Source organism: Jaculus jaculus, chromosome 9 (assembly GCF_020740685.1).
Source record: "Jaculus jaculus isolate mJacJac1 chromosome 9, mJacJac1.mat.Y.cur, whole genome shotgun sequence".
Lineage (NCBI taxonomy): Eukaryota > Metazoa > Chordata > Mammalia > Rodentia > Dipodidae > Jaculus > Jaculus jaculus.
The window spans coordinates 82,980,142-83,007,959 of record NC_059110.1 but is presented as its reverse complement, the minus strand read 5'-3'; the positions used below and the strand labels follow the sequence as shown (position 1 = coordinate 83,007,959).

General features: G+C 43.2%; 1 protein-coding gene and 1 pseudogene across 2 annotated transcripts in view; one reads left to right on the top strand and one right to left on the bottom strand.

Annotated features, from left to right (window-relative positions):
* Crk (CRK proto-oncogene, adaptor protein) overlaps positions 1-12,131 on the bottom strand; it is a 37,932-nt gene extending 25,801 nt beyond the window's left edge. For both annotated transcript variants that reach the window (XM_045158883.1, XM_045158884.1), the window contains exon 1: positions 11,875-12,131. In XM_045158883.1, coding sequence (XP_045014818.1) covers positions 11,875-12,115 — 241 coding nt within the window. In that variant the 5' untranslated portion in view covers positions 12,116-12,131. The remainder of the gene's footprint in view (positions 1-11,874) is intronic.
* LOC101598815 lies at positions 3,098-3,390 on the top strand (annotated as a pseudogene).
* Positions 12,132-27,818: the final 15,687 nt, after the last annotated feature.

Below are 27,818 nucleotides of genomic sequence, written 5' to 3'. Positions count from 1 at the left end.
AATTTCCTATTCAAGTTTGGTGAGGAAAGAGATGCATCTCTACTTCACCTGTCACCACTAACTCAAGATGATCTTTCAGACTAGAAGAGCAATTGCTAAGGACAGTCATTTTATTTTTTATTTATTTGCAAGCAGGGGGGGGGTGCAGAGAGAGAACGGGTGTGCCAGGGCCTCTAGCCAATGCAAATGAACTCCAGATGCATGTGTCCCTTGTGCATCTGGCTTACATGGGTCCTGGAGAATGGAACCTTGGTCCTTTGCCTTCACAGGCAAACGCCTTAACCACTAAGCCATTTCTCCAGTCCTCAGGACAGTCTTTTGTTGTTTTTCAAGGTAGGGTTTCACTCTAGTCCAGGCTGACCTGGAATTCACTATGTAGTTTCAGGGTGGCCTCAAACTCACAGTGGTCCTCCTACCTCTGCCTCCATACTGCTGGGATTAAAAAGGTGTGCACCATCACCCCCTGCTCAGGACAGTCTTTATAACAATAGAGCAAGATTTGCTCAGGACTGCCTGGCCAAGGGAGAATGGTAGGGACCACTCACAAAAACAGAGCAGCCATGGCTTAGAAAATGTCCTGAATGCAGCTGGGCATGGTGGCACACACCTTTAATCTCAACACTCAGGTAGCAGAGGGAGAAGATCGCGTGAGCTCAAGGCCACCCTGAGACTACACAGTAAATTCCAGGTCAGCCTGGACCACAGTGAGACCCTACTTAAAAAAAAAAAAAAAAAAAAAAAGTAAATAAAATGTCCTGAATCACATTAGAGAGGAAAAGCTCCTTGAAATGACTTTTCCTTGCCCCTTTGAGATAAGGTTGGTGGATACTAAGTGTTCAGAAAGTATTACATGTTTTTCATACACACACACTTGCAATGTTGGGAATCCTGTAAGGAAAAGATGATGCATTGAGAAAATGATTTTTAAAAAGCTCTGAAGTGTCAGGATGATCATGCTTAGGGTTTCTGCAATAACTAAAAAGAAAAGGGAAATTTTCAGCTTTCTGAGTTAGTGCTCAGTGAGGAGCTATTGTTTGAGGTAGTCTTTCAATCTAGCCTAGGCTAATCTGGAACTTCAAACTCAAGTTCCCTCGAACTCAGTGACCCTCCTACACCTCTGCCTCCGAAATGCTGGCATTAAAGGGGTGTGCCACCATGCCCAGCTGCTTTTCTTTTGAGGTCAACTCTCATTATGTAGCCCAGGCTTCAAATTCACAGATTCTCCAGCTTTAGCCTGAAGGGCCAAAATTACAGACCAAGGGCAACTACACCTGGTTTTTACATATGAATGAACATAAATAACTGAAGTGAGAGAAAGTGACAAGATGAAAATCCATTCCTGGCTTTAAGCAGCACACAAGACTGAGATAAAGACATGAGCACTATGCCTACAAGCAAGGAATAAAGTATCAGGTCTTAGGAAGACATACTTCCACCTGGTTTTTATTAACAGGAAACGTATCCCTAGAAAAACTAACAACATTGACAATAAACTATCTTAAATTACAGCAAATTACAATGTCAGTGCCATTCTGACCACCCATGAACATTTCCAAAGCACTCTCACTTAAGGAAGGCAACCACTCCCTGCTATCCATTGTTGTAGTTCCTCCGTATTACTGTACTAAGAGCAAGTGGAAAGTGGCTTTGTGGGAGAGGAGTTAAACAAGTGAAACTACTAAGCCAAGTCCCTCTGAAAGAGGAGTGCTCCTCTAGAACAAGATGTATCTGTGTATAGTAAGAGGGATGTTGTACTAAGCCAAGTCCCTCTGAAAGAGGAGTGCTCCTCTAGAACAAGATGTATCTGTGTATAGTAAGAGGGATGTTGTACCAGGTGAAGTCTGTTTTCTGGGTTGTTTGGGTTTTTTGCTTGGCAATCCAACTAACACAGAAATACAAGCAAACAAAACATCAAGGGAAACCTTTGATATGCTATATGGGGCAAGCAAACTTCACTGATTCAAACTCCAGAAGGGAAGGAAAGGGGAAAGAACACACATAAGTCCCAGATAAGCCCAAACCTCACCACAGCTATGTGTCCCAGCTCCTTTTCCATCCTTCCAACCACAAACAGCCAAAGGCAGGAAACAGAAGGGCGGGAAAGGAAGGAGATACAGTCAGTCAGTCTAGAGGACAGAACCAACTGCAGAATTCTCACAGCTATCTAGGACTTAGAAAACTTCACTGACTATAACAAACTGGAGATAGGTTCTGAATATGATTTTTGTTTTTAAGGTACTGTGGGAGCTTACAAATACTAGCAAGCACTACACCTCTAAGCTGTATCCTCATCCCTTTTTCCTATCTTATCTTGAAGCAGGATATTAATAAATTGCTCAGGCTACTTGAACTAACTGTAGTCCAGGAAGGCCCTGATTTTGTGCTTCTTCCTCAGCTTAGCAAGTAACAGGTCAACCTCTGAAGGTGGTAGGCCTTAGAGCTCACATCACCAGGTGCAGCTTGAATGTGCAACTTTGAATTAGTACATTCAAAAATCAAAATTGAAGCCAGGTGTGGTGGTGCACTCCTTTAATTGCACTACCTGAGAGGCAGAGGTTGGAGGGTTGTAGTTGAGTTTGAGGCCACCTTGAGACTACATAGGTAGTTCCAGGTCAGCCTGGGCTACAGTGAGACACTACCCTAACCATGCCCCTCAAAATTTTAAATCAATGCAGCTGCATTTTTTGTTTGCTTGCTTGCTTGTTTCTCTGTGTCTTACAAGCCATTTCAGGCCTCAGGTTACATTAGTTTCTTACAATGTCATTCCCTAAAGAACTCAGTGAACACCTGGGGGACAAGTTAGTTCTGTCAAGCTGCCATCAACAGCTGCCACATCATCACCCTTTCCTGAGCCTCAGGGCATTTCCTCTTCTTCATTTCCAAGTCTTCCTCCTCCTCTGCCTATGGCATCCACACAAGTCCAATATGATGAAGGGCTAGAGGATGCTGACTTCCATATAAGGACTAAGGAAGCCTGGAATGGTGGTACATGCCCATCGTCCCAGCACATGGGAGATGACACTGGAATCAAGCTCATCCTCAGTTACACAGGGAGTTTCAGGACACGGGCTACATAAGACGCTGTCTTAAAAGCAAGATGACAAAGGGCATGCCGTAGTTTGGAAAATGTCGCAGTAAGACGCCCATCCTGTAATGCCACATGGCTCTAAGGCCTACCACCTTCAGAAGTCGACCTGTGGCAAGTGTGGCTACCCTGCCAAGCGCAAGAGAAAGTATAACTGGAGTGCCAAGGCTAACAGGCGAAACACTATCGGAACTGGACGAATGAGGTACCTAAAAATTGTCTTTCGGAGATTCAGGCATGGATTCCGTGAAGGAACACCACCTAAACCCAAGCGGGCAGCTGTTGCAGCATCAAGCTCATCTTGAGACTTTCATCTGTCAATCATAATAAATGTTCTGGTTTCAAAAAAACAATAGAACGAATAAGTAGACTCTGGCACTCACTTATTAGCTGTGTGAGCTAATATTTAACTTCTCAGTCTCAGTCTTGCATTCTGCAAAATGGATCCAAATGCCAATCTAATAGTTTCTAAAAAGTGGCTAGTGCCAAACACAGTGGATCAAGTCTATATAATCCCAGCACTAGGAAGACTGTGACAGACTGAAGAAGACTGCTGAGTTCCAAGTCAATCTGAACTACAAAAGACCCAGTCTCCAAAAGCCTAAATAAAGGGGTGGACTATGTATCTCAGGATGAAAAAAGAGGTAATCCTCTGACCTCCACACCTATGTACATGCACACCTGTACACACATGCATATACACATATGCATGCAGACATATGCAAAAAATAGTTGGTGCATCATAGGTGCTAAAAGAACACCAAATTTAGCAAAATCTCACCCTCAAACCCTCTCCATTTGTTTAGAAATTTTCAATTTACAAAAAAAATCCCCATCCACTACCTTTGCCAGAGATTTCACATAATCTTAAGATGCTTCTCAAAAGTTCTGTGGTCTAGCCGGATATGGTGGTGCACACCTTTAATCCCAGCACTCGGGAGGCAGAGGTAGGAGGATCACCATGAGTTCAAGGCCACCCTAAGACTACAGAGTTAATTCCAGGTCAGCCTGGACCAGAGTGAGACCCTACCTCAAAAAAAAAAAAAAGTTCTGTGATCTTGGGCTGGAGATGGCTTATTGGCAAAGGTGTCTGTCTGTGAAGCCAGGTTCGATTCCCCAGTACCCACAAAAGCCAGATGCACACGATGGTTCATGCATCTACAGTACATTTGCGATGTCTAGAGGCGTTAGCACACTCATTCTCTACCTGCTTTTCTTGCCCTCTCAAATAAATACCCCCAGTGCCCTCTTAGCGCCAGGTGCCCAATGTGGCACATGTGTCTGGAGTTTGTTTGCAGTGGCTAAAGACCCTGGAATGTTCTCTCTCTCTCTCCCTCCCTCTCGAATAAATAAATTAAAATGTTAAAAAAAAAAAAGTTGGGCCGGGCATGGTGGTGCACACCTTTAATTCCAGCACTCAAGAGGCAGAGGTAGGGGGATCACCATGAGTTCAAGACCATCCTGACACTACATAGTTAATTCCAGGTCAGCCTGGACCAGAGTGAGACCCTACCTGGGGGGGGGGGGGGGATACGGGACTTGGGCTAGAGAGATGGTGTAGCAGTTAAGGCACTTTCCTTAGAAGCCTAAGAACCCAGGTTCAATTTCCCAGAGCCTATATAAGCCAGATGAACATGGTGCATGTGTCTAGAGTTCATTTGCAGATGCCCCAGCATGCCCATTCTCTCTCCCTGGCCCAATAATAAAAAAATAAAATTTAGGCTGGAGAAGATGGCTTGGTGGTTAAGGCATTTGCCTGAAAAGCCAAAGGACTTTGGTTTGATTCCCCAAGACCCATGTAAGCCAGATGCACAGAGGGCGCATGCATCTGGAGTTCGTTTGCAGTGGCTGGAGGCCCTGGCACGCCCATTCTCTCTGCCTCTTTCTCTGTCAATCTCAAATAAATAAATAAAAATAAAAAATACTAGAACTGAGAGGTATAAAGAATAAAAGTAAAAAGCTAAAAGTAAAATAATAAAATAGGGCTGCAGAGATGGTTTAGCGGTTAAGTGCTTGCCTGTGAAGCCTAAGGACCTTGGTTCAGGCCTCGATTCTCCAGGACCCACGTAAGCCATACAAGGTGGCGCATGCATCTGAAGTTCTTCTGCAGTGGCTAGAGGCCCTGGTGCATCCATTTTCTCTCTCTGCCTCTTTCTCTGTCATCTCAAATAAATAAATAAAAATAAACAAAAATTTAAAATAAATAAATAAATTTTAAAGTTATCACTCAGGAGGCAGAGGTAGGAGGATCACCATGAGTTCAAGGTTCCCTCTAGGGAACTCACTAAAGAACTTTTCTGGAAGCATGAGATGGAATAGTACTCTGAACCTCCATCTCCAAAGTGAGGTAAGCTTACTTTTCCTCCAGTGTAAGGTTCTGACCCAGGGACTTGTGAAATGATACTCCCAATCCAAGGGCAAGCTGCTACACTCCTTTAGTCCCTAGGGAAACAGGTAGGAGCCTTTAGGTTGGGCAGCAATCACGATGCTGTTTCCATGAACTAGACCCAAGGTTCTTTCACACTTCATGAGCTCTTTCCCTTCCTACCAGCACTATGCTCTATGACATGCAGCAATGGTATACTGCCTATGCTCTTGTAAGCAACTCTAATTAAACAAACTGGGTCATAAGAAAAAAGACAGCTGGGCATGGTGGCGCACACCTTTAATCCCAGCACTCGGGAGGCAGAGGTTGGAGGATCACTAAGAGTTCGAGGCCACCCTCAGACTACATAGTGAATTCCAGGTCAGCCTGAACCAAGGGAGACTCTACCTAGAAAAACCAAAAAAAAAAAAAAAAAAAAAAAAAAAAAAAAACAAAAACAAAAAAACAGCTAAGTAAAAGGACTAGTAGGGAAAAGAAAGAGGTCGGCAGAAATTGGGAGATGGCCAAAAGTAACAGGGGTTGAACATAATCTAAACACATTATATACATATGTGAAAATCTCATAATGTGTGTTATTATGTATATAATGTATATGTATATTATTATGTATAACATGCTAATAATTTATTTTTTTTATTTTTACTTGAGAGTGACAGAGAGAGAGAGAGAATATGGGCGTGCCAGGGCCTCCAGCCACTGCAAACAAACTACAGATGTATACGCCCCCTTGTGCATCTGTCTTACATGGGTCCTGGGGAATCGAGCCTCGAACTGGGGTCCTTAGGCTCCACAGGCAAGTGTTTAACAGCTAAGCCATCTCTCCAGACCTAATAATTTATTTTCATTTTAGAGAGTGAGAGACAAGAGAATTGGTATGCCAGGGCCTCAGTCAGTTATCCAACTCCAGATGCTAGCACCACCTAGTGGGTATGTGTGACCTTGCACTTGCCTCACCTTTGTGTGTCTGGCTTATGTGGGATCTGGAGTCACAAATGAGTCCTTAGGCTTCACAGGCAAACACCTTAACCACTAAACCATGTCTCAAGCCCCAGGCTAATAAATTTTAAATAAAGTCACTGGAAAGAGGTGAGAAACCATGGGCAATTCCAACCCTATGCCTTTTAAAAACAGTACCTGAGCTGAAGGGATGGCTTAGTGATTCAGGCATTTGCCTGTGAAGCCAAAGGACCCAAGTTCAATTCCTCAAGACACATGAAAGCCAGATTCACAAAGTGGTTCATGCATCTGGAGTTCATTTACAGTGGCAGGAGGCCCTAGTGCACCCATTCTCATTCACAAACAAAAATATATTTAAAAAAACTGTACCTATTCTATTCCATACAAATTTTACCTATGTTGTATACACAAAATACACTGGGTATAGCCAGGCATGGCAGGGACCCCCCCCCTTTTTTTATTTTTAAATGTTTTTTATCTATTTATTTGAGAGGCAGATAGAGAACGGGCACACCAGGGCCTCCAGCCATTGCAAACAAACACCAGATGCATATGCCAACCTCTTGCATCTGGCTTATGTGGGTCTTGGGGAATTGAACTTGGGTCCTTAGGCTTTGCAGGCAAGCGCCTTACCCACTAAGCCATCTCTCCAATCCCGCCCCCTTTTTTGAGGTAGGGTCTCACTCTGTCCCAGGCTGACCTGGAATTTACTTTGTAGACTCAGGTCAGCCTCAAACTCAAGAGGATCCTCCTACCTCTGCCTACCAAGTGCTGAGAGTAAAGGCATGCGCCACCACACCCAGTTTCTTATTTTGGTTTGTTGAGACAGGTTTTTACTATGTATTCCAGGCTAGTGAGGAACTCACCAAGATCCTCCTGTCCCTGCCTCTGCCTCTAAAGTGCTAGGATTACAATGTAGGTTGCTGCACATGGCTCCTCCTTTTGGTCTTTAAACAGAACCTCAGAGCTGAGACAAATACTAAGGATGGGGTATAAAAAATAAATTAAAAAATAGATGCAGTCTTTTATATGCACTGATGCAAACACAAAGCAATTCCACAGAAGAGTACTGCCAAGCCAGAATACCTAGATTCAAAATCTGGTTTAGGGAATTATCACGGTTTATTATAAGTATGAAGGCTAACAAAAAGAAAGAAAGAAAGAAAGAAAGAAAGAAAGAAAGAAAGAAAGAAAGAAAGAAAGAAAGAAAGTCTGGTTTAGTTATATGCTGTGTGCCCTTACACAAGTTACTGAATCTGTTTTCTCCTCCACAAAATGCAAACTTTATAACAAATGGAGATCACAGTACTTCACTCTACTGGACTGTTGAGAGATGAGGCAATAAATGCCAAGCAAAGCACCTGGCATACAACCACCAGTCAATAAAATGTGAGCTATTGATAGTGTCTATGTGTCTCAAAATTTGGCTTTAAAATAAAGAGTGGCCAGGTGTGGTGGTGCACGCTTTTAATCCCAGCACTCACGAGGCAGAGGTAAGAGGATCACCGTGAGTTCAAGACTACATAGTGAATTCCAGGCCAGTCTGAGCTAGAGTGAGACCCTACCTCAGAAAAAAAAAAGAAAAAGAAAAAGAAGAACAAGAAAAGAAAGTGGGGCTGGAGAGAGATGGCATAGTGGTTAAGACATTTGCCTGCAAAGCCAAAGGAGCCCAGTTTAATTCCTCAGGACCCACATAAGCCAGATGCACAAGGGGGTGCATGCATCTGGAGTTCATCTGCAGGGGCTAGAGGCCCTGGCGTGCCCATTCTCTTTCTCTCTCTTTCTCAAATAAATAAATAAATAAATATTTTTTAAAAAAGAAAACAGAAAAGAAATTTCACTCTCAACTTTGTTGTGCATGCATTTTGTTACCAAGTTTGCTAATAGCCAGGCTTGGTGGTGCATGCCTTTAATCTCAGCACTCAGGAGGCTGAGGCAGGAGGATCACCCTGAGTTTGAGGACACCCTGAGACTACACAGTTAATTCCAGGTCAGCCTGAGCCAGAGTGAGACCCTACCTCAAAAAAAAAAAAATAAAAACCCGCTTAATGAGGAAAACAGAGAGACAGCGACTGAGCTGACTGTCCTACAGAAAATGGAGCATATGGCAGAAAGAATTACCACATGAACGTTCCACACCCCATCAACAAACTGTGGCAATCTTCCACTTCTCTCCTGGGCCAGAGATCTGAATGTTTTGAGAAAAGGTGGAGCTCACTTCACTATCAAGGTAAGCAATGAGATATAAAACCTCAATGCCAAGGTAGAGAAAAATACCACGCTAACAAGCCTACCTGTGCCATCCCCAAACTTGGTAACAAAATGCATGCACAACAAAGTTGAGAATGCAGTTTCTTTTCTTCGTTTTCTCTTTACTGTAGATTGAACCTAGGCCACCCACATGCCAGGGAAATCATTGAACCTTATGGCCTGTGTCTCCTCTCCCATACTTTTTTTCCCCCCAAGTAGGGTCTAGCTCTGGCCCAGGCTGGACTCAAACTCAGTGATCCTCCTGCACAGTTTGTCTCCCAGTCATTGCCCACAGGACTCTGAAAAGTCACAGAAATATGCAAATGCAACTTATTTTTTGAGGTGGATCCCAGGCTGACCTGAAATTCACTTTGTATTCCAGGCTGGCTTCAAAAGCATGATTCTTGAGCCAGGCGTGGTAGCGCACGCCTTTAATCCCAGCACTCAGGAGGCAGAGGTAGGAGGATCGCCGAGAGTTCGAGGCCACCCTGAAACTACATAGTGAATTCCAGGTCAGCCTGAGCCAGAGTGAGACCCTACCTCAAAAAACCAAAAAAAAGGCTAGGGAAATGGCTTAGCGGTTAAGCGCTTGCCTGTGAAGCTTAAAGGACCCGGGTTCGAGGCTCAGTTCCCCAGGACCCACGTTAGCCAGATCCACAAGGGGACGCATGCGTCTGGGGTTCGTTTGCAGTGGCTGGATGCCCTGGCGCACCCATTCTCTCTTTCTCTCTCTGTCTGCCTCTTTCTCTCTGTCACTCAAATAAATAAATAAAAATGAACAAAAAATAATTTAAAAAAAAAGCATGATTCTTCTACCTCAGCCTCCCAAGAAGTACTGGGATACGTGAGTCCCAAGCACCTTAACCACTAAGCCATTCCTCCAGCCCCCTTTTAACTTTTTGAGACAGGGTCTTGCTAAATTGCCCAGGCTGGCTTAATGGGTTTTTGCTTGGTTTTTGTTTTTCAAGGTAGGGTTTCACTCTAGCCCAGACTGACCTGTCTCATTAATGAGGCCTTGAACTCACAGCAATCCTCCTACCTCTGCCTCCCCAGTGCTGGGATTAAAGGCCTGTGCCACCACACCCAGCTCAAGAATCATGCTTTTGAAGCCAGCCTGGAACTTCTTAAATTTTTATTTATTTATTTGAAAGAGGATAGGAGGGAGAGAGAGAATGAGTGCTACAGAGATAGAGAATGGGAGCTCCAGCCGCTAGAAATGAACTCCAGATGTAGGTATGTACCACCTTGTGCATCTGGCTTACATGGGGAATTGAACCTGGACCCTTTGCCTTTGCAGGCAAGTGCCTTAACCACTAAGCCATCTCTCCAGTCCTGGCCTTGAACTTTTGATCCTCCTGCCTCAGCTTCCTGAGTAAACTGGGATTACAGGCCTGCACCACCAGGCCCAGGCTGGCCTCTTAACTTGTGACAGTCCTCCGGCCTCAACACTGTGTTCTGGCATGCTACCAAGTCCAGCTCAGAACTGAATCTCAACAATAGCTTATCATCCTTCATTATATTTAATACAAAACCTCAGATATCTTGCAGATCTTAGTGCAAATGTTCACCAATATTCCTACCTTTTTTTTTTATTATTATTAGAGAGAGAATGGGTGCACCAAGGCCTCTATCCAATGCAAACAAATTCGAGACACACGCGCCACCATGTACATCTGGCTTATGTGGGTAACAGGGAATCAAATCTAGGTCCTTGGCTTTGCAGGCAAGAGCCTTATCCTCTATGCCATCTCTCCACACTCCCCTTATCTTGTTTTATAACACCACTTAACCAACCAGAATGATAAAAATCTAGGATAATTTATAAACTTAAACGCACTATGCTTTTTTTTTTTCCCCTTAACTGGTGTTTATTAATGAAGAGACTTGTCTATCCTACCTTCCCATTTCTGGCCAAAGTGAGTACATCTAAATTAGGCCTATCCCTAAAAGGACAAGTCTGCAAAGGCTGGTGGAGGAGCCTTCATTCATGAGACTGGCTTGGATCTGGAAAACACTTTCACTTGGAACTGTGAGAAGGCACTCAGCATCTCAGTGCTGTTACAGAGATACACAGACAACAGTAATCTCAGAATTACTCTGTAACTCAGGAACCTCAAGTAACAAGTGCATGTATTTCCTTATTATTTCCAAAACAAATCCAGTAACATGGGTAAGAGTCACATCTCAGTGATCCTTGACAAGGAAGATCCAGTGGGATAATTAAAATTCTTGACGAATCTGCCCAGCAGAGTCTGTTCCAACACCCAGGAAGACTTTGATCACAGCCCCAACGTATTGAGCCCAGAAGTAAAAGACTTGACACTGTTTGAGGCCAAGGAAAATTCACTCCTTTCACTTCCCAGGAAGAGGCCATTTCCACTGGCTTATTTTCTGGAAAAAAAAAACAACACATCTTTCTCCACTAAACACTTTGAAAACTGGAACACCCGAGTTACAACAGTGCTCAGGACATTAAGACTTCTTGCGTACAGTCTGCCAGCCAGACATCAATTACCCTGAGCTGGCCATAGAAGACTTTCTTCTATTACCAAGGCACTTAGTCCACCACCTTCATCTTCCACAGGGAAAGAGCACGGTAAAAGCATTTTGGAAAAATGCCCAAGAAAGGAAAAAGCTGACCGGCTTCCTGAGGGTGTCTCCATCCCTCCCGGCCAGTATGTAGTGACTTCCTACCAAAGGCCACCAGGGGAGTATGGCCAAACCCAACTCTCCGACTCTGCAGGAAATGTCTCAAGCCTAAAAGCCACTTGTAGGATTAGCAGATCTATTCTGGACATAGCTGCCAAGTGATGCCCGCGCAGTGCCAACATGTCCCCCTCGGCTCTTTGTCCCTCATTGCCTGGCCCTGCCCGGCTCTGCCCTTGTGCCTGACCGGGTCGCTAGGCCCCACCCTGGGGCCAAAGCAGTTCCCCTTCCCCAGGCTCCCACGGCACACCCAGAGGCCTCGGCCACCGGCTCCTCCTCCCACACACGCACTCGCACGCGCCCGCTGGTCCGTGGGAACGAGCCCGGGCACACGGCTGCGAACCTGCCAGAGTCCACTCCAGCGCCCTGCCCACGTCCCTCGTGGGGGCGGGGGGTCGGCTCCGCCACGAGCAGCCGGCCAGCCTGAGGGTTCCACTGCCCTCGCCCCCCCCCCCGCCCGGGGCCTCCCGTCCGTCCGTCCGTCCCTCACCCGGCGGAGGCTGAGCGGGCGACGGTGGCACCGGCGGGCGCGGGCCGCTGCTGTTGATAATGTAGTGAGAGACGCGCGAGTTCTCGGACACGCTGAGCACATAGTCCCCGGGGCTGGTGCTCGAGTCCCGCACCAGAAACACCCCGTGCCGCTGGCCCTGCAACAGCGCCACCGCATCCTGCCGGCTCAACCGCCCCCAGTACCAGCTACTCCGCTCCTCCGAGTCGAAGTTGCCCGCCATGGCCGCCTCCGCGCCTTCACGCTGGGCCGCCGCCGCCGCCACGCGTGCCGCTCCAGCCCTGGCGCCCGCCACCCAGCGGGACCGGCTCCCGGTGTCAGCCTCACAGCAGCGCCCGAAATGGCGGCGGCGGCCGCGGGGCCTTCCTCACCGGAAATGACGCGCTCTCTACCCGAGGGAGGCCTGCCGGGAAAGGGACCGCCGCCCGCCATTGGGAGAAGGGCAAACGCGCCCTCGAGCCCGTACTGCGCATGCGGCTTCTCGGGCGTTGCCTCCAGGTCCGTACAGACTGCGCGGGGGGGGGGGGGGACTGGGCGGAGCCTAGGGCCACAGGGAGGAGCCTCAGCCAGCCCTCTTTGGAGATGGGAGCTTGACAGGTTGGTGGTGTGGTTCTTCTTCCCACAAGGCTTAAAAAAGTACCTGAAAGGGGCTGGAGAGATGGCCTGCAAAGCCAAAGAACCCAGGGTCAACTCCCCAGGACCCACATAAGCCAGATACACATGGTAGCGCGCATGCATCTGGAGTTCGTTTGGAGTGGCTGGAGGCCCTGGCACACCTGTTCTTTCTATCTGCCTCTCTCTCTCTCTCTCTCTCTCTCTCTCTCTCTCTCTCTCTCTCAAATAAAAATAAATAAATAGGGCTGGAGAGATTGGTTTAGTGGTTACGATGCATACTGGGAAGCCTAAGAACCCAGGTTCAATTCCCCAGGACCCACATAAACCCAGATGCCCAAGGTGGCACATGGTATAGAGTTTGTTTGCAGTGGCTAAAAGCCCTGGTGCACCCATTCTCTTTCTCTCTCTGTTTCTCAAATATATGAATAAAAATAAAATACTTTTAAAAAAATAAATCTGGCCTGTTGTGGTAACACACACCTTCAATCCCAGCACTGGGGAAGCAGATGTAGGAGGATCGCCATGAGTTCAAGGCCACCCTGAGACTACATAGTGAACACCAGGTCAGCCTGAGCTAAAGGGAGACCCTACCTCGGGAGAAAAAAAAAAAAAAAAGAACTGGAGTAGAAAAAATGGTGTAGCCCATATTCTGAGTTCTCTGTAAGTCTCCTTGACAAGCTGGTCTTTTCCTGCTGGTTTCCCCACCACCACCCGCCAGCCATGCTGAAGTTCCTATTATTATTGATTCATTCAGCAAACCTTCATTGGCATCACATTTGCCTTGTGGATGCAGTGGTGATCAAGATTGAGTTCTGGGGCAGGAGAGATGACTTAGCAGTTAAGGCACTTGCCTGTGAAGTCTGAGGACCCAGGTTCAACCCCCCAAACCCACATAAGCCAAACACACAAGGTGACACATGGACACTAAGTGGCGCACACATCTGCAGTTCAACTGCAGTGGCTAGGGGCCCTAGTGTATCAATTCTCTCTCCCTCATTAAAAAAAATCAATTCAGCAGCACATGGAACATTCTCTAAAATAGACCATATATTAGGACACAAAGCAAATCTTAACAAATTCAGGAAAATTGAAATAATTCCTTGCATTCTATCTGACCACAGTGGAATTAAACTACAAATCAAAGCCGGGCGTGGTGGCGCACGCCTTTAATCCCAGCACTCGGGAGGCAGAGGTAGGAGGATTGCCATGAGTTCAAGGCCACCCTGAGATGACAGAGTTAATTCCAGGTCAGCCTGGACCAGAGTGAGACCATACCTCGAAAAACCAAAAAAAAAAAAAAAAAAAACTACAAATCAGTAGCAAGAAAGGCTATAGAGCATACACAAAATCATGGAAACTAAACAATACACTACTAAATGATGAGTGGGTCAATGAAGAAATCAAAAAGGAAATCAAAAAATTTATAGAGTCAAATGATAATGAGAACACAACATACCAAAATCTCTGGGACACAATGAAGGCAGTTCTAAGAGGTAAATTTATAGCCTTAAGTGCCTATATTAAGAAATTAGAAAGGTCGCAAGTAAACGACCTAATGCTTCGCCTTAAAGCCTTGGAAAAAGAAGAACAAGGCAAACCAAAAATTAGTAGACGGGAAGAAATAATAAAGATTAGGGCAGAAATTAATGAAATAGAAACAAAAAGAACAAACCAAAGAATTAATGAAACAAAGGGTTAGTTCTTTGAAAGGATAAACAAGATTGATAAACCCTTAGCAAATCTGACCAAAAGAAAGAGAGAAGAGACACAAATTAATAAAATCAGAGATGAACAAGGTAACATCACAACAGATTCCAGAGAAATTCAAAAAATCATAGGGACATACTATAAAAGCATATACTCCACAAAGTATGAAAATCTGAAAGAAATGGATGATTTCCTTGATCTATATGACCTACCTAAATTAAATCAAAATGAGATTAATCACTTAAATAGACCTATAACAAACATGGAGATCCGAACAGTTATCAATAATCTCCCAACTAAAAAAAGCCCAGGCCTGGATGGATTCACTGCTGAATTTTACCACACTTTTAAGGAAGAGCTAACACCATTGCTTCTTAAGCTTTTACAGGAAATAGAAAAAGAAGGAATTCTACCAAACTCTTTCTATGAGGCCAGCATCACCCTGATACCAAAACCAGGCAAAGATAGAACAAAAAAAGAAAATTACAGACCAATCTCCCTCATGAACATAGATGCAAAAATTCTCAACAAAATATTGGCAAACAGAATACAAGAGTATATCAAAAAGATCATTCACCCTGACCAAGTAGGCTTTATCCCAGAGATGCAGGGATGGTTCAACATATGCAAATCTATAAATGTAATACATTACATAAACGGGTTGAAGGACAAAAATCACATGATCATCTCATTAGATGCAGAGAAAGCATTTGACAAAATCCAACATCCCTTCATGATAAAAGTCCTACAGAGACTGGGAATAGAAGGAACATATCTCAATATAATAAAGGCTATTTATGACAAGCCTACAGCCAACATATTACTAAATGGGGAAAAATCTAGAAGCTTTTCAACTAAAATCAGGACCAAGATAAGGGTGTCCACTGTCTCCACTTTTATTTAATATAGTTCTGGAAGTCTTAGCCATAGCAATAAGGCAAGAGACACACATAAAAGGGATACAAATTGGAAAGGAAGAGATCGAGTTATCATTATTTGCAGATGACATGATTCTATACATAAAGGACCCTAAAGACTCTACTAGCAAGCTGTTAGAGCTGATCAAAACCTACAGCAATGTAGCAGGATATAAAATAAATACACAGAAATCAGTAGCCTTCATATATGCTAACAACAAACACACAGAGGATGAAATCAGAGAATCACTCCCATTCACAATTGCATCAAAAAAAATAAAGTACCTTGGAATAAACCTAACCAAGGAAGTAAAGAATCTATACAATGAAAACTTTAAAACACTCAAGCGAGAAATTGCAGAAGACACTAGAAAGTGGAGAAACATCCCTTGTTCCTGGATTGGAAGAATCAATATCGTGAAAATGGCAATCTTACCTAAAGCAATCTACACATTTAATGCAATCCCTATCAAAATTCCAAAGGCTTTCTTCATGGAAATAGAAAAAACAATCCAAAAATTCATTTGGAATCACAAAAAACCTCGAATATCTAAAATAATACTGAGCAACAAAAAAGAGGCTGGTGGTATCACCGTACCTGATTTTAACCTATACTACAGAGCCATAGTAACAAAAACAGCATGGTACTGGCACAAAAACAGACATGTAGATCAGTGGAACAGAATAGAGGACCCAGATGTAAGCCCAAGTAGCTATAGCCACCTGATATTTGATAAAAATGCCAAAAATACTCATTGGAGAAGAGACAGCCTCTTCAGCAAATGGTGTTTTGAAAACTGGATAAATATCTGCAGAAGGATGAAAATAGATTCTTCTCTCTCGCCATGCACAAGAATTAAGTCCAAATGGATTAAAGACCTTAACATCAGACCGGAAACTTTGAAACTGCTAGAGGAAAAAGTAGGGGAAACCCTTCAACATATTGGTCTTGGCAATGACTTTCTGAATACAGCCCCAATTGCTCAGGCAATAAAACCACAGATTAACCACTGGGACCTAATGAAATTACAAAGATTTTGCACCGCAAAGGACACAGTGAAAAAAGCAAAGAGGCAACCTACAGAATGGGAAAAAATCTTCGCCAGCTATATATCTGATAGAGGATTAATATCTAGGATATACAAAGAACTCAAAAAGTTAAATAATAAGGAATCAAACAAGCCAATCAAAAAAATGGGCTATGGAGCTAAATAGAGAGTTCTCAAAGGAACAAATACGAATGGCATATAAGCATCTAAAAAAATGTTCTACGTCACTAGTCATCAGGGAAATGCAGATTAAAACTACATTGAGATTCCATCTCACTCCTGTCAGATTGGCCACCATCATGAAAACAAATGATCATAAATGTTGGCGGGGATGTGGAAAAAAAGGAACCCTTCTGCACTGCTGGTGGGAATGCAATCTGGTCCAGCCATTGTGGAAAACAGTGTGGAGGTTCCTAAAGCAGCTAGAGATTGATCTACCATATGACCCAGCTATAGCGCTCCTAGGCATATATCCAAAGGACTCATCTCATTTCCTTAGAAGTACATGCTCAACCATGTTTATTGCTGCTCAATTTATAATAGCTGGGAAATGGAACCAGCCTAGATGTCCCTCAACAGATGAGTGGATAATGAAGATGTGGTACATTTATACAATGGAGTTCTACTCAGCGGTAAAGAAAAATGAAGTTATGAAATTTGCAGAAAAATGGATGGATCTGGAAAGTATTATACTAAGTCAGGTAACCCAGGCCCAGAAAGCCAAGCGCCACATGTTCTCTCTCATATGTGGATCCTAGCTACAGATGACTGGGCTTTTGCGTGAGAATGAAAATACTTAGTAGCAGAGGCCAGTAAGTTGAAAAGGAGACATAAAGGGTGGAGAAAGGAAGGGAGGAGGATACTTAATAGGTTGATATTGTATATATGTAATTACAATGATTGTAATGGGGAGGTAATATGATGGAGAATGGAATTTCAAACGGGAAAGTGTGGGGGTGGGGAGGGAGGGAATTACCATGGGATATATTTTATAATCATGGAAAATGTTAATTAAAAAAAAAAGCAAGTTAAAAAAAAAAATCAAGCCAGAAGTGGTGGTGCACACCTTTAATCCCAGCACTTGGGAGGCAGAGGTAGGAGGATCATCACCAGTTCAAGGCCATCCTGAGACTCCATAGTGAAATCCAGATCAGCCTGGGCTAGAGCTAGAGCCTACCTTGAAAAACCAAAAGAAAGATAAATAAATAATTGAATAGGGGGCTGGCGAGATGGCTCAGTGTTTAAGGTGCTTTTTGCCTGCAAAGCTTAATGATCCGGGTTCAATTCCCCAGTACCCACATAAAGCCAGATGCACAAAGTGGTGTATGTATCTGGAGTTCATTTGCAGTTCATTTGGCTAGAATCCCTAACATGTTTATTCTTGTTCTCTCTCTTCTCTCTGTCATCTTGGAAATTAATTAATTAGCTAATTAATTAATTTAAAAGTCCAAGTGTTTATTGTATATATGTAAGTAGAAGAATAGATTAATGGGGATGAAAAGGCCCAAAGTGAGGTCAGGGGAAGAGATTGAGTAAAGGAAAGGTGGAGGGAGGGCTAATCAAAATCTAAGAGGATGCAAATAAATCATATGGAATCCTCTGGTTTTGACAATGGAACATTCAGGAGCCATAGGTCTTGTTAGAAAATTTTCAGTGCCAGGGATGGGATACCTCCAGTGAGTTGTTGGCCAGGGAGGTCCCTGATGCCCCCAAAACATTATAGGCCATTGCTGAGGCCCTTGGTTTCCCACCAGGAATAGATGGTAAGACCCTATTGCTGAAGACTCCACATACTTGGGCTGCAAGGCCACTGAGAAATCCTGCTGGAACTGAGCTGATAACCTCCTCCATGTAGACCAGCTGACAGAAAGCTGGAAGAAGCCATTCTACATGTAGTTCAATGGGAGAAAGAGATACCACCAGTGAAGATACTCAACAGTGGTCACTGTAAGCCTTACAAATGAGCCAATAGGTGCAATAGTGGCACGTCTATCATGGTGGAAAGCAATTGCCCTCCAATTAGATTGGAGGTCCACTCCATGGGGGGGAACACATTCCTGATACTGAAAACTTAAAATAGGGGTAGTCATGAGCCCTAGGGGTGTAACATCTGCTGATGTCTGGAAAAATGTATATACTATGCTTGTCAAACTGCCCAGTAAGCACTTCTCTTAATATTTATACCCTTATATTAGTGCTACTTTCACTTTGGGTAGAGAATCTTCTCTTTTCAGATGGCAGTGACTTTGGGATGACTCAGAAGGTATCATAGTGCTGGAAAGAAGTGACTGGAGTACTGAGCAACATCTTGATCATACCTTCCAAGACTCAGGGTCTAATGCAGAAGAGGTGGCTAAAAGAATGTAAGAGCCAAAGGAAGGGTAGGACTCCTTACAACGTGCTCCCTCCAGACATAAAATGGCCTGGACATCCATGACCTCACAGTGCCTGACACTACCTACACAAGACCATCATAAGAGAAGGAAAAGATCATGACATCAAAATAAAAGAGAGACTGACTGAGATGGGGAGAGGATATGATGGAGAATAGAATTTCAAAGGGGAAAGTGGGGGGGGGGGTATTACCATGAGATACTTTTTATAATCATGGAAAATGTTAATAAAAATTGAGAAAATAAATGAATACATAAAAAATATTTTTAGAAAAAAAAAGTCCAAGTGTTGGAAAGATGGCTTAGCGGTTAAAGCACTTGCCTACGAAGCTGAAGGACCCAGATTCAATTCCCCAGGTTCCATGTAAACCAGAAGCACATGGTGGTACATGCATCTGGAGTTCATTAGCAGTGGTTAGAGGCCCTGAAGCACCCATTCTTTCTCTCTATAATAAATAAATAAAAATAAATTAAAAAAAGAAAGTCCAAGTGTTTAGGAAGTGTTCTATAATATTTTGTATTAACAGGTACTATTCAGTTAGGGAGGGAGAGTACTGGCTATTTCTCTATAGACCATCTCATTTAACCCTTACTCCAACTATATTGGCCAATCCTTACAACTATCCACATTTTAAAGATAAAAATAACCGGGGTTGGTGGTATACTCCTTTAATCCCAGCACTTGGGAGGCAGATGTAGGAGAATTGCTGTGAATTCAAGGCCACCCTGAGACTACATAGTGAATTTTAGGTCAGCCTGGACTAGAGAGAGACCCTGCCTCAAAGCGCGCGCACACACACACACACACACACACACAAAGACGTGGATAAAGTTTAGAGATTATATTTATTTATTGATTTGAGGTAGAGTCTCACTCTATTCCAGGTTGACCTGGAACTTGTGATGTCCTCCTACCTTAGCCTTCTGAGTGCTAGAATTGAAGGTATAAACCAGTCTCAGCTTACTTTTTTTTTCTTCCCCTTCCCTACCCAGTGCTGAGATTCAGGGCGTGCATGCCCACGCCCACGCTATTTTTTAATTCTTCTTCTTCTTCTTTTTTTTTTTTTTCTTTTTGAGACAGGGTCTCATGTGTGCCACCATGCCAGAATTGGTACTGGGATTAAACCTAGGGCCTCAAGCATGATAGGCAAGCATTCCAACACTGAGCTTCACAGCCAGAACTTTAATATATACAGCTATTGCATAAGGAGCTAGAACTTAAATTTTGTAAGGAGAGAATCTGATCACTTTGCTATATCCTCATATTTCTGAGATAGCAGTTGGGAGCTAAGAGAGTGGCAGAAATCTATACTTTCAAAAGAACCTATACTTTCAAAAGTATAGATTTCTGGCTTCATGGATAACACAGCTTTTTGAGAGCTACCTCCCACACCCATGGGCTGGCTCTGGGAAGGAGAGCAGGGAAAAGGGCACCATGTCTGTAGTCAGTGACTCATTAGGATCCTGCCTTAGTCACAGCGTATCACCAGGAACCAATACCAGAAGTCTTCCAGTGTGAAGATTGCCCATTCTTCCTTGTCTAGAACAGCCAGGATTCAAAGCAGGACCTTACCCAGAGATTGCCTGAGAGGCTCCAAGGTCCCTCCCTAGGATACATGAAAAGATGTATGCCACCACACCTAGTTTAGAGGGTATTTTTATTATGTTTTTTTTTTTGTTTTGTTTTGTTTTTCAAGGTAGAGTTTTGGCCTAGCAAAAACTGTCCTGAAATTCACTATGTAGTCTCATGGTGGCCTCAAATTCATGGCAATTCTCCTACCTCTGCCTCCCAAGTGTTGAGATTAAAGGTGTGTGCCACCATGTATGGCTTGGGAACATAAAAAGAAATCATAGGGCTAGAGAGATGGCTTAGCGGTTAAGGTGCTTGCCTGTGAAGCCTAAGGACCCAGGTTCTGTTTTCCAGAACTCACATAAGCCATATGCACAAGGTAGCACATGCATCTGGAATTTAGTTGCAGTAGCTGAAGGCCCTGGCATGCCCATTCTCTCTCCCCCAATCCTCTCTCATAAATACATTTTTAAAAACTTTTTTAAAAATCATAACATCCAGGCCTGATGGCACACACCTTTAATCCGGGCACTTGGGAGGCAGAGGTAGGAGGATCTCCCTGAGTTTGAGATTGCCCTGAGGCTACATAGTGAATTCCAGGTCAAATTGGGCTAGAGTGAGACCCCACCTCGAAAAAAAAAAAAACAGAAATAAATCATAACTGATCTGGAATATAAGCAAGAAGATTGCAATACAGGAGACCTGGCCCCTCAAGAGTGACCCTCCTTGGAACCCAGGGGATCTACAAATCCAAAGCCAACAAATATAGGCTCAGGAGTAGCTTTAGAACAAGTAAACCTGCCTGCCCCCTCCTCCATTCTTTTTTTTTTTTTTTTTTTTCAGGGTAGGGTGTCACTCTAGTTCATGCTGACCTGGAATTCACTATGTAGTCTCAAGGAGGCCTCAAACTCATGGTGATCCTCCTATCTCTGCCTCCCGAATGCTGGGATTAAAGGCATGCACCACCATGCCCAGCCTTTATTCTTTTTTTTTTTTTTTTTTTTTCTGCTTCTCCTCCTCTTCTTCCCTTTAAACCTAAGGATGCTAAAGGTTTGTCATTACAGTGATGGCTTTTGCCTACTGATAAGTCTCAGACCTACCCTTGCACGGCATGGTGGCTCATGGTTTTAGTTCCAGCACTAGGGAGGCAGAGGCAGGGGTATCACAGAGGTAGGGTGAGTACCAGGTCAGCCTGGATTAGAGTGAGACCCTACCACAGAAAAACAAAAAATAAAAGGATAGTGACTTTTTTTTTTGAGGTAGGATCTCGCTCTAGCCTAGGCTGATCTGGAATTCACTATGTAGTCTCAGGGTGACCTCAACCTCATGGTGATCCTCCTACCTCTGCCTCCTGAGTGCTGGGATTAAAGGTGTGCACCACCACACCTGGCTAATCTGGATGTCTTTACTAATAAATAGTCTCACACCAAAAAAATAGAAAAAAGAAGAGAGGGTTCAGTGAAGGGGGATGGAAAGAAGGTATAAAGGGGAGTGGTAGGAAGGGCTATGATCAGGGTACATTATGTACATGTATGGAGGTTGTCAGTAAATTTGTTAAAAATAGCTGGGCGGGGGCTGGAGAAATGGCTTAGCAGTTAAGGCACATGCCTGCAAAGCCTAAGGAGCCAGGTTCAATTCTCCAGGTCCCACATAAGCTAGATTCACAAGGTAGTGCATGTGTCTGGAGTCCATTTGCAGAGGCTAGAAGCCCTGGCACACCCATTCTCCCTCTCTCTCCCTCTCTCTCTGACTGTAATAAATAAATAAATAAAAATAGCCAGGCATAGATACACAAGGTGGGCATGCATCTGGAGTTCATTTGTAGTGACTGGAGGCCCTGATGTGCCCATTCTTCCTTTCTCTCCCCCTCTCTCTCTCTCTCTCTCTCTCTCTCTCAATCTGTGTGCGTGTGTGTGTGTGTGTGTGTGTGTGTGTGTGTGTGTGTGTGTGTGCCTCTTTCCCTCTCTTGCTCTCTCAAATTAAAAAAAAAAAAAAAAGCCTGGGCGTGGTGGCACACGCCTTTAATCCCAGCACTCGGGAGGCAGAGGTAGGAGGATCACCGAGAGTTCAAGGCCACCCTGAAACTACATAGTGAATTCCAGGTCATCCTGAGCCAGAGTGAGACCCTACCTCAGAAAACCAAAAAAAAAAAAAAAAAAAAAAAAAGCCACGCGTGGTGGTGCACACCTTTTATCCCAGCACTTGGGAGGCAGAGGTAGGAGGATCGCCATGAGTTTGAGACCACTCTGAGACTACATAGTGAATTCTAGGTCAACTTGGGCTGGAGTGAGAACCTACCTCAAAAAATAAAAAAAAATAAAAAATAAAAATAAAGTCAAGCCAGGCATGATGACACATACCTGTCATCTGACCTCTTGTTATGGTAGAAGAGGGGCAGCTAATCAAAATCTAAGAGGATATAAATACATCACATGGAATCCTACTTTTTTGGACAATGGAACACTCAGGAGCCATAGATTGTTGTTAGAAAATTTTCAGTGCCAGGGATGGGATACCTTCCAGTGAGTTGTTGGCCAGGGAGGTCCCTGATGCCCCTAAAACATTATAGGTCATTGCCAAGGCCCTTGGTTTCCCACCAGGAATAGATTATAAGACCCTATTGCTGAAGATCCCATACACTTGGGCTGCAAGGCCACTGAGAAATCCTGCCGGAACTGAGCTTATAACCTCCTCCATGTAGACCAGCTGACAGAAAGCTGGAAGAAGCCGTTCTGCATGCAGTTCAATGGGAGAAAGAGAAATCACCAGTGAAGGTACTCAACAGTGGACACTGCAAGCCTTATATTTGGCTAGATAGGCCAAATGAGCTAATGGTGCAATAGTGGCATGTCTGTTATAAGGGAAACCAACTGCCCTCTAATTGGACTGGAGGCCCATTCCATGAAAACTTAAAACAGGTAGTCATGAGCCCTAGGGGTGTAACGTCAGCTGCTGTCTGGCTAAATGTATATACTATGCTTATGAAACTGCCCAGTAAGCACTTCTCTTAATGTTCATGCCCTTATATTAAAGCTACTCTCACTTTTGGTAGAGAATCCTCTCTTTTCAGATGGCAGTGACCTTGGGACAACTCAGAAGGTATCATGGTGATGGAAAGAAATGACTGCAGTGCTCAGTACTGCAGTATCTCTATCACACCTTCCAAGGCTCAGGGTCTAATGTGGAAGAGGTGATGGAAAGAACGTAAGAGCCAAAGGAAGGGTAGGTCTCCATACAACATGCTCCCTCCAGACACAAAATGGCCTGGATAACCATGGCCTCACAATGTCAGACACTACCTGCACAAGACCATCATAATAGGAGGAAAAGATCATGACATCAAAATTAAAAGAGCAACTGATTGAGATGGGGAGGGGATATGATGGAGAATGGAGTTTCAAAGGGGAAAGTGGGGGAGAGGGAGGGTATTATTATGGGGTATTTTTTATAATCATGGAAGTTGTTAATAAAAATTTGGAAGAAAAGCCGGGCATGGTGGCACAATGCCTTTTATCACAGCACTCAGGAGGCAAAGGTAGGAGGGTTGCTGTGAGTTCAAGGCCATCCTGAGACTCCATAGTGAATTCCAGGTAGCCTGGGCTAGTGTGAGACCCTACCTCAAAAATCCAAAAAAAAAAAAAAATTGGAAGAGAAAAACAAGAGGATCAGGTCATCCTAATTACATGCAAAGTTTGAGGCCAACCTAGGCTATAGTGAGACCCCATTACAATAAAACAAAACAAAACAAGGGCTGCAGAGATGGCTTAGCCATTAAGGCACTTGCCTGTTAAAACTAAGGAACCAGGTTTGATTTCCCCAGTACCTACATAAGCCAGATGCACAAGGTGGCACATGTCTAGAGTTCATTTGCAGTGATTGGAGGCCCTGGCGTGTCCATTTTCTCTATCTGCCTATTTGTCTCTCTCTTTCCTTCGCTCAAATAAATAAATAAATAAATAAATAAATAAATAAATAAATAAATAAAATACTTTAAAAAAAACAAGAACAATCACCTTGACCGACCTATGAGTCATGACATTACTCACCACTTTCCAATTTTCTAGAGGAAGAGGTTTTAGTGCAGTTATAAAGCTGTGATTGCACCTAGTTCAATGCCTATCTTATCAGCTTCTTAGATCCACTGTTACTAGTGATAATGTTATCCTGGTACTTTTGTTTTCCTATAAGTTAATTGTTTTCCTAGAAGCTAATTTTGGGGATGAAGTGTAGTGTGCTAATGGGATAGCATGAAGCCTCCAGTAGTCATATGCCATGGGCATTGTATCCTTTGAGAACTTCTGCCCTGAGTAAGGAATCACCTCCCTAGGCAGGTCTACCTGATTAAGCTTTTCCTCCCTCTCAGCCGCTGCCTGTACTCTACTCCCTCTTGGTATTCTTGGCATCTGCTTTTTTTTTTTTTTTTTTAACTTAAATTTTCTGAGGTAGGGTCTTGTTCTAGCTCTGGCTGACCTGGAATTCACTCTGTAGTCTCAGAGTGGCCTTGAACTCCTGGAGAGCGACCCTCCTACTTCTGCCTCCTGAGTGCTGGGATTAAAGGCGTGTGCCACCATGCCTAGCTTTGGCATGCTTCTTAGTGGTCTGCTGCCCAGCTATGAGCCCAAAGATGGCAGTTTGCAGTACTCATTCCTTTTCTTTGGGAATTAACTGATTTTCTTGGAACTTTTTATTTATTTATATTTATTTTTTTAACTGATACAAGTTAAAATTTTAATAAAAACAACCTCACAATATTTATTGTCACACAGTAATAACATAAGGGCCATCAAAACAATATGAAGAAATGTTTCAGAATTATATTCCCAACAGAAGACACCCTAAAAACAATCATGTGTTCTCATCATCTCATTTCCTTGATCATTTCTAGTTGGAAACACTTTTTTTCTTTTTTTTTCGAGGTAGAGTCTCACTCTAGCCCAGGCTAACCTGGAATTCACTATGTAGTCTCAGGGTGGCCTTGAACTCATGGTGATCCTCCTACCTCTGCCTCCCGAGTGCTGGGATTAAAGGTGTGCACCACCATGTCTGGCTCATAGCCCATTTTTTGATTGGCTTGTTTGATTCCGTATTAGTTAACTTTTTAAGTTCTTTGTATATCCTAGATATTAATCCTCTATCAGATATATAGCTGCCAAAGATTTTTTCCCATTCTGTAGGTTGCCTCTTTGCTTTATTCACAGTGTCCTTTGCAGTGCAAAATCTTTGTAATTTCCTGAGGTCCCAGTGGTTAATCTGTGGTTTTATTGCCTGAGCAATTGGGGTTGTATTCAGAAAGTCTTTGCCAAGACCAATATGTTGGAGGGTTTCCCCTACTTTTTCCTCTAGCAGTTTCAGAGTTTCAGGTCTGATGTTAAGGTCTTTAATCCATCTGGACTTAATTATTGTGCATGGAGAGAGAGAAGAATCTATTTTCATCCTTCTGCAGATATATATCCAGTTTTCCCAACACCATTTGCTGAAGAGGCTGTCTTTTCTCCAATGAGTATTTTTGGCATTTTTATCGAATATCAGGTGGCTATAGCTATCTGGACTTACATCTGGGTCCTCTATTCTGTTCCATTGATCTACATGTCTGCTTTTGTGCCAGTATCACACTGTTTTTGTTATTATGGCTCTGTAGTATAGGTTAAAATCAGGTATGGTGATACCACCAGCCTTATTTTTGTTGCTCAGTATTATTTTAGATATTGGAGGCTTTTTTGTGATTCCAAATGAATTTTTGGATTTTTTTTTCTATTTCCATGAAGAAAGCCTTTGGAATTTTGATGGGGATTGCATTAAATGTGTAGATTGCTTTTGGTAAGATTGCCATTTTCACAATATTGATTCTTTCAATCCAGGAACAAGGGATGTTTTTCCACTTCCTAGCATCTTCTGCAATTTCTCACTTGAGTGTTTTAAAGTTCTTATTGTAGAGATTCTTTATTTCCTTGTTAGGTTTATTCCAAGGTATTTTATTTTTTTTGATGCAATTGTGAATGGGAGTGATTCTCTGATTTCATCCTCTGTGTGTTTGTTGTTAGCATATATGAAGGCTACTGATTTCTGTGTATTTATTTTGTATCCTGCTACATGGCTGTAGGTTTTGATCAGCTCTAACAGCTTGCTAGTAGAGTCTTTAGGGTCCTTTATGTATAGAATCATGTCATCTGCAAATAATGATAACTTGATTTCTTCCTTTCCAATTTGTATCCCTTTTATGTGTGTCTCTTGCCTTATTGCTATGGCTAAGACTTCCAAAACTATATTAAATAAAAGTGGAGACAGTGGACACCCTTATCTTGGTCCTGATTTTAGTTGAAAAGCTTCTAGATTTTTCCCCATTTAGTAATATGTTGGCTGTAGGCTTGTCATAAATAGCCTTTATTATATTGAGATATGTTCTTTCTATTCCCAGTCTCTGTAGGACTTTTATCATGAAGGGATGTTGGATTTTGTCAAATGCTTTCTCTGCATCTAATGAAATGATCATGTGATTTTTGTCCTCAATCCATTTATATGATGTATTACATTTATAGATTTGCATATATTGAACCATCCCTGCATCTCTGGGATAAAGCCTACTTGGTCAGGGTGAATGATCTTTGTGATATATTCTTGTATTCTGTTTGCCAATATTTTGTTGAGAATTTTTGCATCTATGTTCATGAGGGAGATTGGTCTGTAATTTTCTTTTTTTTGTTCTATCTTTGTCTGGTTTTGGTCTCAGGGTGATGCTGGCTTCATAGAAGGAGTTTGGTAGAATTCCTTCTTTTTCTATTTCCTGGAAAAGCTTAAGAAGCAATGGTGTTAGCTCTTCCTTGAAGGTCTGGTAAAGTTCATCAGTGTATCCATCTGGTCCTGGGCTTTTTTTTAATTTTAAAGATTTTTATTAGCAATCTCCATACATAAATACAAGGTAGTCTGATCAGAATCTCCTCCCAGAGCCTTCCTTTGTCCCCTCTTCCCCATGGACCCCTCGACTGCACCCCTTCTCCTTTCCCATTCGTCCCTATTCTATTTTATTTCTTTTTTTATTTTCAAAAAAAATTGATTAACAAGTTCCATGATTATAAAAAAAAAATTCCCATGGTAATACCCTCCCTTCCCAAACTTTCCCCTTTGAAACTCCATTCTCCCCACCTCAATCAGCCCCTCTTTTATTTTGATGTCACGATCTTTTCCTCCTATTATGATGATCTTTTGTAGGTAGTGTCAGACACAGTGAGGTCACGGATATCCAGGCCATTTTGTGTCTCAGGGAAGCACGTTGTAAGGAGTCCTACTCTTCCTTTGGCTCTTACATTCTTTTGCCACGTCTTCTGCAACAGACCCTGAGCCTTGGAAGGTGTGATAGAGATATTCAAGTACTGAGCATTCCAGTTACTTCTCTCCAGCACCATGATGCCTTCTGAGTCATCCCAAGGTCACTGTCATCTGAAAAGAAAAGATTCTCTACCAAAAGTGAGAGTAGCATTAATATAAGGATATGAGCCTTAAGAGAAGTGCTTACTGGGCAGTTTGATAAGCATAGTATATACATTTAGCCAGATAGCAACAGATGTTACACCCCTAGGGCTCATGACTACCCGTGTTTTAAGTTTTCAGTATCAGGGATGTGTTCCCTCCCATGGAGCAGGCCTCCAATCCAATTAGAGGGCAGTTGGTTTCCACCATG